General features: G+C 41.8%; 2 protein-coding genes across 4 annotated transcripts; both read right to left on the reverse strand.

Moving 5' to 3' along the window:
• Nucleotides 1–1,273: 1,273 nt before the first annotated feature.
• Nucleotides 1,274–9,757, reverse strand: usp49 (ubiquitin specific peptidase 49). 2 transcript variants are annotated; one of them, XM_084117864.1, is made up of 8 exons: nt 9,382–9,757; nt 8,405–8,488; nt 6,845–8,235; nt 5,745–5,946; nt 5,035–5,143; nt 3,645–3,850; nt 1,914–1,966; nt 1,274–1,803 (listed from the first exon to the last, which is right to left on the reverse strand). In XM_084117864.1, exons 3-8 carry the CDS (start codon nt 8,171–8,173, stop codon nt 1,792–1,794), a joined length of 1,911 nt encoding a protein of 636 aa, XP_083973990.1. In that variant the 5' UTR covers nt 8,174–8,235; nt 8,405–8,488; nt 9,382–9,757; the 3' UTR covers nt 1,274–1,791. The 2 variants fall into 2 exon arrangements, with proteins under 2 accessions (XP_083973990.1, XP_083973989.1); XM_084117863.1 differs by having other exon boundaries at nt 1,715–1,966.
• A 2,058-nt stretch (nt 9,758–11,815) lies between these two features.
• Nucleotides 11,816–20,913, reverse strand: med20 (mediator complex subunit 20; the record flags this gene model as incomplete). 2 transcript variants are annotated; one of them, XM_084117361.1, is made up of 4 exons in its annotated part: nt 11,816–12,249; nt 19,106–19,359; nt 19,466–19,611; nt 20,692–20,913. In XM_084117361.1, the coding sequence occupies 4 exons, from the start codon at nt 20,703–20,705 to the stop codon at nt 12,025–12,027; spliced, it is 639 nt and encodes a 212-aa protein (XP_083973487.1). In that variant the 3' UTR covers nt 11,816–12,024. The 2 variants fall into 2 exon arrangements, with proteins under 2 accessions (XP_083973487.1, XP_083973486.1); XM_084117360.1 differs by lacking the exon at nt 20,692–20,913 and having other exon boundaries at nt 19,466–19,631.
• Nucleotides 20,914–21,255: the final 342 nt, after the last annotated feature.

Raw genomic sequence — 21,255 nt, forward strand, 5'->3', positions numbered from 1 at the left:
TGTGCAGCAATGATGCTAGGATGGAATTACTCGTTGTATTAATATTATTACCTTTTTTCTTTTTATTATTTTGGGTGAACATATTTTCGCATTGGACGACAATCTGCTGCAATCCAGATGCAGACTTTAATCCAGATATAATTCATTAATCCCAGGATGGATTACACTGAGTCACATGAACCTGCTTCGGGCTCAAAATGATGAATAGACTATATGATAATCAACAACCTGATAAACAATTAAGATCCACAACACAGCATACGTTTTCCTTTTCAATGATTCTGAGTTCGTCACAAACCAGCGGATAAGATGTGATTGTGATGAATAAATCGCTCGATTTACTGCATGATCGACATGTTAAAACCAGTTCAACGGCGCCATCTTGCGTTACACAACGGTCGGTAGGTGCCTCGTTATCTTTCTAATGAGAAGCAACTACCTTTAATTAACAGTATGCAAATAAGATTGATCTGACAAACTGTGCCCGGAAAAAACGAACGAGGACATAATGGTAATATTTATCAGATGTTGTTCGCTTAGATAAGTGCACGCTTAATATATCTATAAATCTATCATTTTCACATTTAATAGGAATAAACTTACCATTTAGGCCAGTCGATAGACCGTTTACTGCCTGTCTGAGGTAATTTGCGCGCTAAAATTACGCGCGCTTTTATAACGGTAAATTTATCAGATTGACGGGTTTAAAGCAATAAACACCAGAAATAAAGTGCAGTTTGAAACAATATTCCTAGACAACTACAATAAGCACTTCTGAAGATAAACTTGATTTGACAAATTTTGTGTCTTTAATTCATATATTTGACCAAGACATTTAATAGTAAATGTGATAGAGCAAAACATAGAATATCCATTTCGAATTCACATTATACACAATTGCTTTGGTGTTTTGTTCAACCTTTCACAAGGTGTTTAATCATGACCTTATTAAACAAACAAGATTCTCAGTTCTCCTTTATTGCAGGTAAACGAATAAAGATTTAATCTTTATAATGAGTGATTTAATGTTATATTTTTATGATTTTATTATTAGCTCTTCTTACCTTCGAATAAGAGAAAATGTTCACATGCTGTAACTGGATTTAAGTTAATTTTTTATTTTAGAGTGACAAAATGTTTAAACAAAAATAGTATAAATATTATTACACAAGATCAGGAAATTGTTTAAAATTATTTTAGATTTCAATAACCTTGTTGTCTTTATACCCATCCATGCAATGAAATGCGCATCAAATATAAAGCAGACAGCATGTCAAGGTTTCATGATTTTTTCTTTATTCACTATCATCAGGAAGATCCCACAAGATCAATAAAGTTGATAACAGGTGCTCTCACAATACAGGACAAAGGTCAAGGGTCAGAGGTCAGCAGTCACACCCTTCCACTCAACACACACCTCACACACACACATACATACACAACTAAAGACATTCAGCGTCATAAGATTGTTTAGTCATTTACCACTGATGTAAATGAAGAGGCTTTCTGTTTTCCTGATTTTCGTCCCAAATAGAAAGAGAGTAGAAAACAGTCGCAGTATCAAAGGTGAAGAATTCCTGATTCAGAGTGTTTGATGATCATATTGCTGTCGCATTTTTCTCTCCAGGATGATCTGTCTGTCTCTCTCTCCGACAGCAGAGGACTTCAGTGTGTGTGTGTGTGTCCCTGCTGTTCTGGACCCTGCAGGTGAGTAGTTTGGTCCTGAATGCCCTGGGTAAAGTGTGACTGTGCCAGCAGAGACCAATCAATCTCTGAGTCTCACTGCTGATGTCAGGAACAGACCTCCAATGAGAGACAGGTATAGAGAGAAGAAAGAGAGACAGATAGAGAGACAGACAGGTTTAAGAGGAGCGTTGTGTGTAGAACAAGATGTAGGCCTGAGTGCTGCACACCTCCTCCACACTGCACACGTTCATCTCAGAGTCGTTACAGTGAACCCAGAAACCTGCAAGACAAACACACACACACACAAAAAAAAGTTTTCGGAATGGTACGAAACTTGGTAAAGGTTTTGTTGCTGTGTGAACACACAAAAATCATGGACATGATCTGAACAGGTTGAATGGTGCTGTAAACAATAGCCACACTTGAGCTCCTCACCGTCAGAAATGACGCATTGGAAACGAATGCGAGACGAGTTTCCTCTAGTGGAAGCGTTTGGTACTGCAGCCGAACAACATCTCACTGAACGCTCATTTACTGAGATATCAACCTCAGATTTGGAACACAACTTTAGATTTATGGCTTTTATTTTCTAGTAGTTTTAGAGTAAAACTTGTTTTTGAAAATATATATTTCATATAAAAATTTTAAATAGTATTTTGTTGCATTTTTCATAACAATAAATGTAAGATTCTGTAACTTTTTTAAGGTTCACTTTTTTAAACTTTGTCATTTTAAATTAGCCAAGTGTCGTCTTTAAAAAGTCAAGTCAAGTCAAGTTTATTTATATAGCGCTTTTCACAACATAGATTGTATCAAAGCAGCTTCACAGTATCAAATTAAAGAAAAAGAGATCAAACTTCAGTCTGTTGCTTTAAAGCATTCAAGATTTACCAGTTTAAGTTGGAAATTTAATGCTCAAAACGTGAAGAAATGAATTATAAATACAGCGTAAATATAATGTAGTACCATAAAATCCCCATAAAATACAAAATATTAAATAAAAAACATTAAACTAAAATATTGTACATTCCTTTCATTGAAATGAAAATTCTGTCATTTTTGAGGGTTACGGTTACATTGACACACACCAACAAACGATAACAATCTTTTTATTCCAAGTGCGCGCTGCGGTTTCAATGTAGCGAAAATGGATTTACAATTGCTGTGAACAACACGTCATTGAACATGTTTTTGCTGTTCTTGTTGCATTTACACGTCTTTTACCAGCAGATGTCCTCAGCATGCTACGTTTCGAGCGCATCTGTGAATCTGGCTAGTCTAGGGTAATCCATCTAATCTAACAGTGAATTTAGCAGACAAAGTCAATAGTGGAATAAAACCAATGCCTAGTCAACATCTTTATATAAATATACAACTTTTTCACTGCAACTTTAAAGGAAGCAATACAATGTTGTCGAAATTAGCGCTGGATACCTGAGGTAATTTTGTTACACTATTTGCTAGCCTGCATAATGATCTCGTTGTTAATATTTCATTTATTCCAAGGGTACGACCGATTACTTTCCACGTATAATTTTTGTTAACGTATCCTTGAAAAGGGGGTGGGTTTTCCTGGACCTCGGCGATTAACTTCTCCACAATGTGTTCTTCCATTTTAAATGCGCGAGCCCTTTATATTCGAGTGGATTCTGATTGGCTGTCAGTGTTTTATCGTTCGACGGCAGGAAAAAATCGTTCTGAAAGTGATCCCAATGATATTGTTCCTTGTATCGCTATCGTTATAGCTGTGGCGTGAACTCTGCTATTCTTTCAGTTGGAGAACGATTTTTAGAACTATATCTTTATCGTTATCTTTATAGTTATCGTCCTTTGTGTGAACGGGCCGAGTCGGTAGGAGATGTGAAGAGCACGAGCTGCTTGCTTAAACCAAGGGTTGCATTCATACCAATTGTGAACCGTCCACATGAACCCCAGACAAGCCAAGAACCATGTCTCACCTCCTTCAGTGTTATAACAGTACGCCGTGTAGTGCCCTGAGCCAAAGCCTTTCCCATGATGCATCACTACAGCAGAAAGGTCATAGGTGAAGGCTTCTCTCTGCGGCATCGGAGCGGCGTCCGAGCAACAGTATGGTTGAATATTCAGGACCTGATCAAAAGCCACGTGGACACCGATCTTCTCCCTGTGGTTCCGACCGGACCACCTGGAAACATGAGAACCGTTAGGAGGAAGTGGGTTCAAACCATTAAAGGGATAGGGAACAATCAGAGTTATATTAAAAAATGTCCTGGCTCTTCCAAGCTTTATAATGGCCATAAAAGTGCATCTATTCATCTTAAAAGTGCATCTGTCCATGATAAAAGTGCATCTATCCATCATAAGTGCATCTATCCATCATAAAAGTGCATCTATCCATGATAAAAGTGCAACTATTCATCTTAAAAGTGCATCTATCCATCATAAAAGTTCATCTATCCATCATAAAAGTGCATCTGTCCATCATAAAAGTGCATCTATCCATCATAAAAGTGCATCTATTCATCATAAAAGTTCATCTATCCATGATAAAAGTGCATCTGTCCATCATAAAAGTGCATCTATCCATCATAAAAGTGCATCTATTCATCATAAAAGTTCATCTATCCATGATAAAAGTGCATCTGTCCATCATAAAAGTGCATCTATTCATCTTAAAAGTTCATCTATCCATGATAAAATGCATCTGTCCATCATAAAAGTGCATCTATTCATCTTAAAAGTGCATCCGTCCATCATAAAAGTGCATCTATCCATCATAAAAGTTCATCTATCCATGATAAAAGTTCATCTATCCATGATAAAAGTATATCTATTCATCTTAAAAGTGCATCTATCCATCATAAAAGTGCATCTATCCATGATAAAAGTGCATCTATCCATGATAAAAGTTCATCTATCCATGATAAAAGTATATCTATTCATCTTAAAAGTGCATCTATCCATCATAAAAGTGCATCTATCCATGATAAAAGTGCATCTATTCATCTTAAAAGTGCATCTATCCATGATAAAAGTGCATCTATTCATCTTAAAAGTGCATCCGTCCATCATAAAAGTGCATCTATTCATCTTAAAAGTGCATCTGTCCATCATAAAAGTGCATCTATTCATCTTAAAAGTGCACTTTTATGATAGGTGGATGCACTTTTATGGACTTAATTTTATAGCCATTATAAAGCTTGGAAGAGCCAGGAGATTTTGTAATATAACACTGATGGTGTTCGTCTGAAAGAAGAATGTCATATACACCTAGGATGACTTGAGGGAGAGTAAATCATGGGCTAATTTAAATTTCTTGGGTGAACTATCCCTTTAACCAGGTGAAACATGGGAAGGGTTCTGACTGACCGGAAGCGTTTGAGGTGTAGCCGCAGAACCTGAGGTAAACGGCAGATGAGTAACTGCTTACAGGCCTCTGAAAGAGACAGGGGCTTATGGGACGATTTGCGGCGTTTTCCTGAAACGGGAAAGTTTGATGTTAAATGCATTAACAACTAGAAGGGAAGAACAATTCTTGATATCAGTAAGAATGATGAAGCTGAGTAATATCCTTTGCGATATAAGTTTAATTTACCACAAAACCAGTCACATGGGTAATTTTTTTTTTAAATTGAGATTTATACATCATCCGAAAGCTGAATAAATAAGCTTTCCATTAATGTATGGAGGATTGGACCATATTTGTCCGAGATACAACTATTTGAAAATCTGGAATCTGAGGGTGCTAAAAAAAAAAAAATCTAAACATTAAGTAAATCTCCTTTAAAGTTGCAAATTCACTCAAAAAAATAAATGTTTTATATATTTACAGTAGGAAATTTACTAAATATCTTCATGGAACATGATCTTTACTTAATATCCTCATGATTTTTGGCATTAAAGAAAAATCTATAATTTTGACCCATAACATGTATTGTTGGCTATTGCCACAGATATACCCGTGCGACTCGAGACTGGTTTTGTGGTCCAGGGTCACATTTGTACAAAATTGTATTGTATTGCTGTTAATGGTTCGCTGTTTATGTAAAGCTTAATAAAGAATTCAAGATGTTACGTACTGTTGCAGAAGTTGCAGGCGTAAATGCAACCCTCCAAAGCTTCGGTCTCCGTGAACTTGGCGAGCATCTCGGACAGGGAGCAGCTCCGTTGACACGCGGCGCTAGGCTTCTCCATGCGGTGGTATCGCTCCGGGAACTCCAGAGACAGATCCCAGAACGGCTCCACCGTGTTCGACTTGCGCTTGCACGACAGACACGTTACCTGCAGTTTAGAAACATGGATTATAGCAGGCAAATCCAATAATTCACCCAGCAATTTAGTCCTACATGCATTTATTCGATTATTTCTCGTTGCACGTCACCTAGGGTTTGGGAATAAAAAAATCGATTGTTATAAAATTAAAATTTGATTCCTCTTATCGATTCCTTTGTGAGCATTTCAACATGACTTTAAACCATTCGAGCACGAAAGACTCTCTTTAAATGTGTATCATTATATTGGATCAGTGCAGCTCTTAAAGTGACAGTAGCCTAATATTCCCGCTCTATAATAACGCTAATATTCCCGCTCTATAACAACGCTAATATTCCCGCTCTATAACAACGCTAATATTCCTGCTCTATAATAACACTAATCAAACAACAAAAGACAGAGAAAAGTCACTCGTTCTTCACTGAATAACTTTTATACTGAATCCTTCCATATTTACGAAATAAATATATTTGTATTGTATATTTTATTTATAAACTGCAGTGTTACTTTACATTTGATTACAGTTTCTGAATACCCAAAAATCTTAAAACTCTGTTTATTTCAATCGTATCTTTGTTCAGTTGTATATAGTTGCGATCACTATTTTCTTTTGTTCTTTTTTAATCACTGAGTGTTTATTGTCTTTAATAATGCTGAAGTGTATATTAGTTCTGCTAGTTGTTCTTCTATGGTGTTTTTAAACCTCAGGCAAACGCTCCTTGTGTGAGTGTTCTTTATCCTGATGATTTCTGTTCATGATATTCAGATACAGTTACATGTTTTACAATAAGACTAAATGTGAATGAAATCTAAGGTTGTTTTTTGTAACCTTATTGAAATCAAAATTAGGAATCGATAAGAATCGAAATTGGAATCAGAATCGTTAAAACCCAGACGCTAACGTCACCTGGCTGAGCAGCTGTCCGTGGAAGATAGTGTTGAGCACTTTGAGGACTTGTTTGGACAGTTTCCGCTGCGTGATCGGGATCAAGAAGTGTTTCTTGGGTCCGTCCGACTCCAGTTCCTGCTGGACTTTATCCAGAAGCTCGCACAAGAACTCCTGCGCATCCTGCTGGTCGTATCCGCGAAACGCTGGAATCAGGTTCCACACGGAATGTAGCATAGCGAACGGAGACACTAGCGACCACCGACCCGACCACATGACCCGGAAGAGCGTGTGCAACTCGTGACACAATGACATCTTCTGCCGAGACGAGGACCGCGGCTCTTTCGGTTGCACCAGTTCCGCCGAACTCAAACTGGGCGGGACTAGCGTAGCGAGGGTCCTGGCTCCGCCCCCCACACCCTGTGATTGGTTAGTCTTAGCGAGGAGCTCCTCGGTCTCGCACAAGTCCAGTGTGAGGAAACACTCCCGAAACTTCTGCAAGTGGCTCAAAACCTGAAGGATGGAGTTCATGTAGCACGTGTTCCCAAGATTGCGAAGTCCAGTGACTCCCGGTGCTAGTTTCCTGCGCCGCGCCGACTGCGACGCGTGATATCGACGTAAACGACCCGTCTTGCGTGAAAGAGTCTTGCCGGACAGCGACAAAAGCGACTGTTTGGGAGCCGAAGGCAGTCGTTCCGGAGGATCGCGGAACTTTCGAGGGATGAGGGCGAGCGTCGTACGGGGAGCCTGTGTTAGCAACCGCGCGCTTTTCCTCGGTGGGACATTCGCTAGCTCTCCCATTAACCGTTTCTTGACTTCCCTGCGTTGTCGTCGCTTCTCCTCGCGCTCTTGCTCTTGCTTTTCCTCACGCTTCCTCTCTTCCTCTTGCTGCCGGTTTCTCCAGCGGCGTAACGCACTTTGTAGGAGGGTTTTCCGTCTGTGCCACAACGCCGTCCGCGCGGACGTACGCGACACGCTAGCATCGCACGCTCTAAACCCGCCGTCGGATGTTGACGAACGCAGGGAACGCTGACCAGGGATTCGGACGGTTGATAGGGCCCCGCGGAGGAGCTTCAAGTCGCCCTCGACATTATCGTTCAATACGTAGTCGCCACACGCGAAACAGAAGACGGCTAGCTCGCGTACATCCATGGCTAGCGGGTGCTGCGTCTGCTGGAAGTGGCTCAGGGAGTGTTCTTCCATGTAGCGACCGCACGCCACATGAGTGCACTTCAGACACGCCCACACCGACTCCGTGGTGCCGCAGTCCACGCAGCGCCACATCTGCGGGTTGAGGATCGAGTGGCCGTGGCCCAAACGGAACCGCGCCACATGCTTACAGCGATCCATGTCTCCCAACGCGCGTGAGCATTAGCAGTCAGGAACCACACGCCATGATGACCGCGCTCATCCTGAAGATAACAGGGAGAGAGACGTTGCTTACAAGTTGCTTACAAACACAGATTGTATTCGTGGTTCAAGTGCGACAAAAGTCCTGGGGTCTTGAACCCCTCTCATGAAGGAAAAAAAAAAGGATGAGGGAAAGCAAAATTGTCCATAAAATAGTTTTAACGGACTCACTGTGAGAAAGGGTGAGCTTCAGCATCAGAGCGCACGTGTCCTGCTGCCGTACAGTTTACAGGACTTCATAATGCCCAACAAACACTGCAGACGAGAAACACACTTTATTTACACCCAAAACTTGAACATTCAAAAGTGATATCAGTGCCATCAAACGGTTCCTGATCTTAGTAACATCATAATACCAGAATCTGTTCCTGTGAGGGGAATGAACTGGTTTGTATAGCGAACAGGGAACGTTTTCAGAACTTTAACTAACGTTCTCTCAACGTTATGAACAACGTTCTTCCAGTAACATTAATAGAACATCCATTCAAAGTTATCTTCTCTTTAATAATGTTCTCAAAACGTTAACACAGAAACATTATTTATACATCGTTAATGGAGCGTTTTTTGAGAACTTTAGCTAATGTTCTGGTAAGGTTCTCTCAATGTTACGAACAAACGTTCTTCCAGTAACATTAATAGAACGTTTGTTCAAAGTTATCTTGTCTTTAATAATGTTCTCAAAATATTAGCAAATATATTAGCGTTTTTTTCCCTAAAACGTTCGTCTAACGGTTTTTTAAATGTTACTACTTGTTTCAGAACGTTCACAGAACATTCAAAAGTAACGTTCCATAATGTTTTAAGAATGATACAATGGAATGTTCGCATAACAGAAAAGAACGTTAAGACATAAAAAAAGAGAATGTTTTGAATGTTCAGAGATATTTTCATAACTTAATATTTTTGTTAGCTTGGTGTTTGTCGTACATTACATTTGATAAAGAGTGTGTGTATTTGAAAGTGTGCAGTTGTGTTTGTATACAAGACTGAGTCTTTAGTATTTGTGCACGTTATGCGTTTGTCACACAATGTTGTGTGCGTAGATGAATGCATGTGATATACGTGTGTTATTGTGCGTGTCTGTCTCTGTTGTTTGAATGTTTGTGTATGAGTGTGCGTGTGTGTGCTAACCCGCTAGCGCTACTTACAGAACAAAAGACGCTCCACCGGGAGACACGCGGAATCTTCGGTATCGGCGGATCCGGGAGGTTCCGGTACCGGGGCTCGATCGGTGTGTGTGTGTGTGTGTGTTTATACCGGCGCGAGAGATCTGTTACTTTAAATCCGTTGAACAAAAACCAGTTCAAGAGCCGCAGCTACAGAATAAACTCACACCGAAAACCCCCGATCAGCTTTTAATCGGCTCTTACGCGCGAGTCCTCCACGAAACAGCCGGTAAATGTGTTTTTGAAGAGTAAAATTACGGTTAATATTAGCGGGGTTTTTTTTACACTCTCTTTCGACTGTTATTTACCGCCATTATCCGCACGCGCGAGCTGTCACCATTTTCGCCTCAACCGAACTGCCCAGCGCTGGCGTCACTGCGCTCTGATTGGCTGAGGAGCGATCAATCACGTAACTACCTTGTTCTGATTGGTCGAGATCGCGAAAGTTGGCGCATTTAAGCCAGTTTTAAGCCGGCTTTTCATGCGGTTGTTGAGACGTCCGTCAGGTTTTAAAGCTCCAGAGGCGGAGTCAAATGAACAGATTAACCTCAGAACATGATGTGATTTATTTTGCATTTAGATTTTATATGCAATAAGTGCATATATAATTAATACACTGATTATATGCAAAAGATTGGGACAAACTGCTAACAAAGGCAACATGTGGACTTTACAGTTAAAGTAACATACACGTTTCTGCAATGAAGCTTTACTGGCTACCCAGCATGCTTTGCGACTGTAGTTAAATCAGATCGAGCCTAGAGTTTGAACTGGCTGAGATTGTAAAATTCAGTGAAATGGGTTTTGGGGTATTCATAGTCATTTATACTTTACATTTCACGGTAATGTCGCATGTTGCAAATGTGTGTTACCAATTATAGTGTTGGCTTGTCTGATATTGTGTTATGGCAAGATTCGTGTTTAGTTATAAAAACTATCTTAACAAGAATATCCGGTTACACTTTATTTGAAGGTGTCATTGTTACAGTGTAATTATATATTTAAGCACTGAGTGATATTAATTAAATACATGTACTTACTATAGGGTTAGGGTAGGATTAGGGTTTGGTTGAGGGTTAGTTGCATGTGATTATGCATAATTTAATGTTATTACTATGGTAAGTACATGTAACATGTAACATATGTAACAAGGACACTGTCAAATAAAGTGTTACAGAATATTCTTGGTTTGTCTCATAAAAAATGTTTAAAAATGGGATTCATAAAGGAACATTCTGTGATTATTGGGTTAATGTAAAAAAAAAAAATCTGTTATAAATGAAATACTGTGTAGCCTACTTAAACTTCATACATGTCCTGTCAAGTGTTGAACCATGCTAATTTTAAGCTTGTATTTTATATAAGGCTGATTGCATGTGAATTGGAATTTATCCAGTGTTTTGCTCATGCATATTCAAATAAATTTGAATTTACTAGCCAATTATCTGTGCCTTCATCTGTTGTGCATTTGTTATGCAAATGTAGTATTCCTGTTCAAACATCAAAGCTGACATTCTTCAAGCGAAATCATTATTTAAAACTAAATCTGACCAAATCTAAGGTGTTTTTTTGTTCATTTTGGCGAGTTTGTACAAGGTGTTAAACACCTTTTAGCAACTGAACCTCTTAATCAATTGAACAAATTGTTTTACAAAACCAGAACCAGTTTAAACATGCCCAATGATGGCTTTCACAAGACAAAAGGCAAATGTTTTCATTAAAGTGGAATAATTTAAAGGGAAATCTTCAACTTATTACTTACCATTAAGGAAGTGTTTATCATTTGTGTCGTTTTATTAATGTGTATTGCTTGTTTTGTATGTTTTTAAGAGGGGTTGGCTAATCAGGCCATAAATATCATTCACTTTGTTTAGTGGCAAATCAACTTTATGACGTAACAAAGCCTTGTTTGCTGAAATCACATGACTTTTGATCCACCCTCCGAAGTACTGATTAAAAACTAAATTTAGCGATTCTACCAGAACATTGATTTTAATTAGTACTGGGCAACGATTAAAAAAAATCGCATCCAAAAAGAAGTTTGTGTTTACATAATATGTGTCTGTACGGTGTATAATTTATTTTGTATATTTATATCAAAACACACACATGCATGTATATATTTAAGAAAAATTTGTTATTTATATATAAAATATGTATATTTATATTAATGCTGGGCAACAATTAATCGCGATTAATCGAATCCAAAATAAAAGTTTAATATATGCGTATAATTATTTTGTATATATAAATACACACACGTGCATTAGAAAATTTTTATTTATATATACAATATTTATATATATACAGTATATACATATCTCTTAACTATATATACATGCACGTGTGTGTATTTATATATACAAAATATTTATGCACAGCACACAAACAACCTTTATTTTCGATAATACAATGATTGCAATTCAAAGTAAACTGTTTATTTTACAAATTCCACTGTACACATAAAAAATAAGCATCCACAACTAAAATAATACAAACAAAAGAAACGAGAAATGTTCTCATCACGTTCTCTCAGGAGTGTCTGTATCTCTCAAACAGCCAGTGATTCAGACACTCGTTGTCTTGCGTCGAGGTGAAGATTATGGCAGGTTTCACGGCACGTGTTCACCGTACGCCGCTGCCGGGCAGCACCTGCTGTTTGCGGACTCTGCCGAAGAGCTCCAGGTACTGGCTCATGGTGTCCATGCAGTCCACCGGCACGCTCAGACCCTCGGGTTTGCTGGTGAACACCGTCGGCAGCTCGGGAGTGTTGGAGCCCAGGAAACTCTGCATGAACTCCTTCATGAGGTTCCAGCAGTCTCCGGGGATCACACACGCACAATACTCCACCTTCACACACACACACACACAACACACATTACTGGACATTAGCATGCGTTTCTGATTAATCAGAAAAGACAACAGGTTTTATTCTCAGCTTGACAGACATCAAGCGTAGCGTCAGCGTCAGGTCACGTTAGTCAAGCTTGCATCAGCTGATCCTCTACCTGTAGGAATACGACTCCTGTCACTGTATTCATATATAAGCTCCTTCAGTATTATCAGCAGCTATCGCGTTTCTCAGGAGCTGATTACCCTCCTCCATCCCCCCTCCCCAGCTCCACCTCTCGATTACCCTCCTCCCTCCTCAGCTCCGCCTCTCGATTACCCTCCTCCCTCCCCAGCTCCGCCTCTCGATTACCCTCCTCCCTCCCCAGCTCCGCCTCTCGATTACCCTCCTCCCTCCCCAGCTCCGCCTCTCGATTACCCTCCTCCCTCCTCAGCTCCGCCTCTCGATTACCCTCCTCCCTCCCCAGCTCCGCCTCTCGATTACCCTCCTCCCTCCTCAGCTCCGCCTCTCGATTACCCTCCTCCCTCCCCAGCTCCGCCTCTCGATTACCCTCCTCCCTCCCCAGCTCCACCTCTCGATTACCCTCCTCAGCTCCGCCTCTCGATTACCCTCCTCCCTCCCCAGCTCCGCCTCTCGATTACCCTCCTCCCTCCCCAGCTCCGCCTCTCGATTACCCTCCTCCCTCCCCAGCTCCGCCTCTCGATTACCCTCCTCCCTCCTCAGCTCCGCCTCTCGATTACCCTCCTCCCTCCCCAGCTCCGCCTCTCGATTACCCTCCTCCCTCCTCAGCTCCGCCTCTCGATTACCCTCCTCCCTCCCCAGCTCCGCCTCTCGATTACCCTCCTCCCTCCTCAGCTCTGCCTCTCGTTTCTCAGGAGCTGATTACCCTCCTCCCTCCCCAGCTCCGCCTCTCGATTAAACTCCTCCCTCCCCAGCTCCGCCTCTCGATTACCCTCCTCCCTCCTCAGCTCCGCCTCTCGTTTCTCAGGAGCTGATTACCCTCCTCCCTCCCCAGCTCCGCCTCTCGATTACCCTCCTCCCTCCCCAGCTCCGCCTCTCGATTATCCTCCTCCCTCCCCAGCTCCGCCTCTCGTTTCTCAGGAGCTGATTACCCTCCTCCAGTGGTGGAAAGAGTACTAAAAAACTGTACTTAAGTAAAAGTATTGCTTGTATTTTTAATAATTTACTTGAGTACAAGTAGAAGTACTGAAAAATAATATGACTCAAGTAAGAGTAAATAAGTAGTTTGCTTAAAAACTACTCAAGTAACTACGTTACAAAGTACTTTAGTATTATTTTTCTATTTTTACCCAAAATGGGGAGATGATAGCGATATGGAGCGCTAAACACTCTCATGTCAATTCTGTTTCATTCATACTGGAAGCCCAGTACACACTGATTCATACCTCGAGCAGAAAGTCCACAAGTGAGATTCATAGAATGATTCACTTATGACGTTTCAGGAAATGCCAATATGGATATAATAACATGCAAATAGAGACATTTGACTGAAGAAACATGAAGACAAACACATGATAGCGATAATATACCTGTGTTCATCAAGCTATCTCAGGTATTTTCATAAGAATGATGTACGTCTTTAAAGGGATAGTTCACCCAAAAAGAAAAATTAGCCCCTGATTTATTCACCCTCAAGTCATCCTAGGTGTATATGACATTCTTCTTTCAGACGAACACAATCAGAGTTATATTAAAAAATGTCCTGGCTCTTCCCAGCTTTATAATGGCAGTGAATGGCTAGAGAAAATTTGAAGCCCAAAAAAGTGCATCCATCCATGATAAAAGTGCTCCACTTTTACTCCAGGGGTTAATAAAGGCCTTCTGAAGTGAAGCCATGTGTTTGTGTACGGAAAATACCCATATTTATAACTTTATAATCTAAAATAACTAGCTTCAGCCAGACGACCGACCATACGCATCGATTTACGGTGGAGGACTAACCCCTGACCCGACACACAACGTATATATATAACAGAAGAGGAGCTTCAGTTTGTTGCACAGCCCTATTTGTTTAAACTGTGAGAGGCGTCTAAGCTCACGATACTCCTACAGTACATCCTACGTCATACATGTGTCACAGGTTACTCTTGTGGCGCAAGTCAATTTGCATAGGATGCCTCTGGCGGAAGCTAGTTATTTTAGATTATAAAGTTATAAATATGGGTATTTTTCAAAAACCCATGGCTTCGCTTCCGAAGGCCTTTATTAACCCACGGGAGCCGTGTGGAGTATTTTTTCTATCATGAATGGATGCACTTTTTGGGGTTTTAAATTTTTTCCAGCTATTCACTCCCATTATAAAGCTTAGAGAAGCCAGGACATTTATATGAATTAATATAACTATTCGTCTGAAAGAAGAATGTCATATACACGACTTGAGAGTAAATCACGGGCTAATTTTTATTTTTGGGTGAACTAACCCATTAATGCAATGCTAATCAACATAGCCTGTATTATAGAATTTAATAAAATAATATATTCTCCTACATGAAACCACAGAAGTGATTTCAAGTCATTTTGATTTCGAAGCAAAACATGATATTAAACTCATAAATTGTAGTTTTTGACGGTATGTTAAGCAAACATACTAGCTTCCCCTGTTGTCAAGAGAAAATGTTTTATTACTAATCTTTAAAAGTCCAGGTAAGATCATTTGAATCATTTCATAATTGAAAAGCAAAGAAGGTTAAGTGAAAGGTCTGATAAAAAAGAGAGAGATGTAGTAGGCTATGAATAAAAAAGTGCCAGTAAAAAATAAAATAAAAAATAAGTGGGGTATAACATGTAAAATTAAATGCTCTCTTTTTTCGTTCTACCGAAGATGTGCTGGGAGCCGACTATTGCTATAGTAACGAACTACACTTTTACATGCATCTGATTGACAGATAAATCATACAATCTCATTTCACTGTTGTTGAGGGTTTTTCAGCTTTGTACAAAGTTTGCTTCGTACATTTATTTTAACTGTATTGTTAAAGAGGGCGAGCTTTACCTTCCAGTTGAACTGTGTTAATGTTTTCAAGACCCTTACATTGTTCTTGCTCCGTCCAAGCAATAACGGTGTCCATGTTATGAGCCGAGTTTTTTTATTTACTTCAAATGCTCAGTGCTCTGGTAATATTTTTATTCTACTCAAGTAAAAGTAAAAGTACCACAATTTAATTATACTCAAGAAAGTAGAAAAAAATCGAAAAATCTACTCAAGTACTGTAACGAAAGTATTTGTAATTAGTAGGGCTGACTTCTAATAGTCGAGGATTCGACGATTCGATTCGGAGAGGTCTGATTCGACTATGAACCTCATAGTCGAATACATGGGCGTCAGTTTGGTTTGAAATGTGCTGGGGACAGAGACGCATTCGCATTTTCAGAAGGGCTGGGTACAAAAAAATATTTTCCGCTTTCGCGCAGGTCATGTTTTGAAAGACGATGTCCTGTAGCTTACTAATGTAAATAAATATAAATGTATTCAAAAATCTGCTTCACATTTTCAGCAGGGCTGCGGAGCGGCTGTGGGTTGACTCCACACGGTTCTCATGGGCTTTATATATAGGCTAAGTCCTAACGTGAAAAAAGCTTTACGTGGTTTAATGTACCTAAACAACGATCACCAAATTTCTCTCTCATATTGCTCCTCATGTTTATGAAATGTTATGATATATGTGTGAGATGTTTTGTTCATCTGGCTTTAAATGAATAAAAGGTATTTGTTACACACCATGTTTTTCTTTTAGTTTTTTTTTAGCTCTTTTGTTTGAAATGGAAAAAATCCAGCTGCTATCTAAAAAAAAAAAAGGTTCGACTATCAGTCGACTACGGCAAAATCTAACGAATCAGATTCGACTATGAAAATCCTTAGTCGAAAACAGCCCTAGTAATTAGTTACTTTCCACCACTGCCCTCCTCCCTCCCCAGCTCCGCCTCTCGATTACCCTCCTCCTTCCTCAGCTCCGCCTCTCGTTTCTCAGGAGCTGATTACCCCCCACCCTCCCCAGCTCCGCCTCTCGATTACCCTCCTCCTTCCTCAGCTCCGCCTCTCGATTACCCTTCTCCCTCCCCAGCTCCACCTCTCGTTTCTCAGGAGCTGATTACCCCCCACCCTCCCCAGCTCCGCCTCTCGATTACCCTCCTCCTTCCTCAGCTCCGCCTCTCGATTACCCTCCTCCTTCCTCAGCTCCGCCTCTCGTTTCTCAGGAGCTGATTACCCCCCACCCTCCCCAGCTCCGCCTCTCGATTACCCTCCTCCTTCCTCAGCTCCACCTCTCGTTTCTCAGGAGCTGATTACCCCCCACCCCCACCCTCCCCAGCTCCGCCTCTCGATTACCCTCCTCCCTCCCCAGCTCCGCCTCTCGTTTCTCAGGAGCTGATTACCCTCCTCCCTCCCCAGCTCCGCCTCTCGTTTCTCAGGAGCTGATTACCCTCCTCCCTCCCCAGCTCCGCCTCTCGATTACCCTCCTCCCTCCCCAGCTCCGCCTCTCGTTTCTCAGGAGCTGATTACCCTCCTCCCTCCCCAGCTCCGCCTCTCGTTTCTCAGGAGCTGATTACCCTCCTCCCTCCCCAGCTCCGCCTCTCGTTTCTCAGGAGCTGATTACCCTCCTCCCTCCCCAGCTCCACCTCTCGTTTCTCAGGAGCGGATTAAGCTCCTCCCTCCCCAGCTCCACCTCTCGTTTCTCAGGAGCTGATTAAGCTCCTCCCTCCCCAGCTCCACCTCTCGTTTCTCAGGAGCTGATTACCCTCCTCCCTCCCCAGCTCCGCCTCTCGTTTCTCAGGAGCTGATTACCCTCCTCCCTCCTCAGCTCCACCTCTCGATTACCCTCCTCCCTCCTCAGCTCCACCTCTCGTTTCTCAGGAGCTGATTACCCTCCTCCCTCCCCAGCTCCACCTCTCGATTACCCTCCTCCCTCCTCAGCTCCACCTCTCGTTTCTCAGGAGCTGATTACCCTCCTCCCTCCCCAGCTCCACCTCTCGTTTCTCAGGAGCTGATTACCCTCCTCCCTCCCCAGCTCCACCTCTCGTTTCTCAGGAGCTGATTACCCTCCTCCCTCCCCAGCTCCGCCTCTCATTTCTCAGGAGCTGATTACCCTCCTCCCTCCCCAGCTCCGCCTCTCGTTTCTCAGGAGCTGATTACCCTCCTCCCTCCTCAGCTCCGCCTCTCGTTTCTCAGGAGCTGATTACCCTCCTCCCTCCTCAGCTCCACCTCTCGATTACCCTCCTCCCTCCTCAGCTCCACCTCTCGTTTCTCAGGAGCTGATTACCCTCCTCCCTCCCCAGCTCCACCTCTCATTTCTCAGGAGCTGATTACCCTCCTCCCTCCCCAGCTCCGCCTCTCGTTTCTCAGGAGCTGATTACCCTCCTCCCTCCCCAGCTCCGCCTCTCGATTCTCAGGAGCTGATTACCCTCCTCCCTCCCCAGCTCCACCTCTCGTTTCTCAGGAGCGGATTACCCTCCTCCCTCCTCAGCTCCGCCTCTCGTTTCTCAGGAGCTGATTACCCTCCTCCCTCCCCAGCTCCGCCTCTCGATTCTCAGGAGCTGATTACCCTCCTCCCTCCCCAGCTCCACCTCTCGTTTCTCAGGAGCTGATAAAGCTCCTCCCTCCCCAGCTCCACCTCTCGTTTCTCAGGAGCTGATTACCCTCCTCCCTCCCCAGCTCCGCCTCTCGTTTCTCAGGAGCTGATTACCCTCCTCCCTCCCCAGCTCCGCCTCTCGTTTCTCAGGAGCTGATTACCCTCCTCCCTCCTCAGCTCCACCTCTCGATTACCCTCCTCCCTCCTCAGCTCCGCCTCTCGTTTCTCAGGAGCTGATTACCCTCCTCCCTCCCCAGCTCCACCTCTCATTTCTCAGGAGCTGATTATCCTCCTCCCTCCCCAGCTCCGCCTCTCGTTTCTCAGGAGCTGATTACCCTCCTCCCTCCCCAGCTCCACCTCCACCTCTCATTTCTCAGGAGCTGATTACCCTCCTCCCTCCCCAGCTCCGCCTCTCGTTTCTCAGGAGCTGATTACCCTCCTCCCTCCCCAGCTCCGCCTCTCGATTACCCTCCTCCCTCCCCAGCTCCACCTCTCGTTTCTCAGGAGCTGATTACCCTCCTCCCTCCCCAGCTCCGCCTCTCGATTACCCTCCTCCCTCCCCAGCTCCACCTCTCGTTTCTCAGGAGCTGATTACCCTCCTCCCTCCCCAGCTCCGCCTCTCGATTACCCTCCTCCCTCCCCAGCTCCACCTCTCGTTTCTCAGGAGCTGATTACCCTCCTCCCTCCCCAGCTCCGCCTCTCGATTACCCTCCTCCCTCCCCAGCTCCACCTCTCGTTTCTCAGGAGCTGATTACCCTCCTCCCTCCCCAGCTCCGCCTCTCGATTACCCTCCTCCCTCCCCAGCTCCACCTCTCGTTTCTCAGGAGCTGATTACCCTCCTTGTACGATAATGCAAAGTTTCCTCCAAAGTTTCACAGCTCGAGCTTTAAGGTGGCATTTCTTATTCTTACTCGCTGTATTTGATTAAATATCTATGTATTCTATTTAATTTTAACACGAAGGCTAAGCTATCCTGTCGCTGATCCCATTCCCCTCCAGCAGGTGTAGTTCTCAGAGTAATAGTGTGACTGTTTTTAATCATTTTGCGAATTAATTGATTCAATTTATTTAGTTTAAACATTTTTAGGATGGTACAATTTTTTCCCAAAAAATGTGCTGCTTCCAGCAATGTCTTTTTTTGGGGCGTATTTGTTTTTATTTGTTTCTACGTGTTTTTTTCCGTAAATTTGATATAAACGTTAGTTTGTGTGTCAAGCTCATGCGTCCGCACACACTTAGTGAATGAGAGCCACTGAACACGTAAACAAACCTCGACTGAAATGCCTCTGGCGCTGGAGCTCATGGCAACGGTGCCGATCTTCACCAGGAAGTCGCAGTAGCGATAACGGCAACCGCGACTCTCCACTTTATGGCCTTTAGCGTTCTGGAAGTGACTCTTGAGTTTCACCATCAGGACGTCAAAGTTAGCGTCAGCGCTGAGACCCGGTCCGCCCTCGAACAGAGCCATGCAGCTCAGCGGCGTCTCCGAGTTATGCATCACGTACAACAGCTTACTCGGCTGACCTGACAGAGAGAGAGAGAGAGAGAGAGAGAGAGAGAGAGAGAGTGATATACATACGCCATGGTGATATACAGGGTGGTTTCCATGGTAACGGTGTGAGCCAGTTACCGGTGGCGTTTCCCGTGGCGTGGTACGTCTCGCAGTCGACCCAGAAGTTTCCCTGTTTAACGGCTCCCAGTTGCTCCAGCTTCTTATGCAGAATATCGACCGTCTGCTGAACGCTCTTGCCCTCGGACACGGGCACCTGACACACACTAACACACACATCATTCATATCAACAAACACACTATACATTCATATTACTTGCCAAATTTGTTTTTCATACACTACCAGTCAAAAGTTTTGGATCGGTAAGATTTTTAATGTTTTTAAAGGAAGTCTCCTCTGCTCACCAAGACTGCATTTATTTGATTAAAAATACAAAAAAAAAAAAAGGTAATATTGTGAAATATTATTACAATGTAAATCAGCTGTTTTCTATTTTAATATATTTTAAAATGTAATCTATTCCTGTGATCAAAGCTGAATTTTCAGCATCATTACTCCAGTCTTCTTTATTTCAGGATTCTTTGATGAATAGAAAGTTCAGAAGAACAGCATTTATCTGAAATAGAATATTTAGTAACATTAAACACTACCGTTCAAAAGTTTGGGGTCAGTAAGAATTATTATTTAATTTTTGGGGGGAAAGAAATAAAAGAAATCAATACTTTCATTCATCAAGGATGAATTCAATTGATCAAAATTTACAGTAAAGACATTAATTATGTTACAAAAGCTTCTATTTCAGATTAACGCTGTTCTTCTGAACTTTCTATTCATCAAAGAATCCTGAAATAAAAAAGTAAATAACTGTTTTCAACACTGATAATAATCATAAATGTTTCTTGAACATCAAATCATCATATTAGAATGATTTCTGAAGGATCATGTGACACTGAAGACTGGAGTAATGATGCTGAACATTCAGCTTTGATCACAGGAATAAATTACACTTTACTATATATTCACAAACAGCTAATTTACATTGTCATAATATTTCACAATATTACTGTTTTTTCCCCAATCAAATAAATGCAGTCTTGGTGAGCAGAAGAGACTTCTTATAAAAACATTAAAAATCTTACCGATCCAAAACTTTTGAGCGGCTGTGTACAAAACAAACGGAAGATGTGAAATATAAACAAACGAGATATTGAAGAGCTTTATTTCTTTCCAAATAATAATATAATATTCCAATATAATAACAGTTTTATAAGAACCAGAGTACTCTAAACGACAGGTAAAAACTAAATTTATTAAACAATAATATGAAAACAAAAATGTTTCTCACCACGTTACACCCATTTCTTTGCAGCAAAATTCCGCGAGCCCGTATTTACTTCCGGATCAATCCGGCTTTCGCGAATAACACAAAATCAGTTAAAAGTGGGGGGGTTTTAATCGGACAGTACATAAATATCCGTAATTATCTATATATATCAATAAATTAATCGCAAATGCACCGAAACGTCGATTGAGAGCAGCACAGATCACGTGACCGGAAGTAAACAGTGTAAATCAGCGCTGGTCTGAGATCAGCTGTTATGAGTGAACGAGATTATTATTTTCTTTTCTTTATTTCAGAATGTTCATAACAAAATAAGACACTTCCATTGAGACTAACACGGAGTTTACGAAGGAAAAATAAATAAAAAATTGAAATAATAAAAAGAGGAGCAAGCGGAAGACAAACTGGTAGCCGATATAGACATCAAAGCAAAATATACTAAAATTAAATATTTTGACAGAGAGAAGAATAGAGTTTCAGACTTTCTATTATGTTTTTTTGAAACACTTGAAACTAAGTTACCTCCTGATTTCCTTAAGATTTGTATTTATTATTTGTATTCATTTA

This window comes from Abramis brama, assembly GCF_963993115.1.
Source record: "Abramis brama genome assembly, chromosome: 6".
Taxonomy (NCBI): domain Eukaryota; kingdom Metazoa; phylum Chordata; class Actinopteri; order Cypriniformes; family Leuciscidae; genus Abramis; species Abramis brama.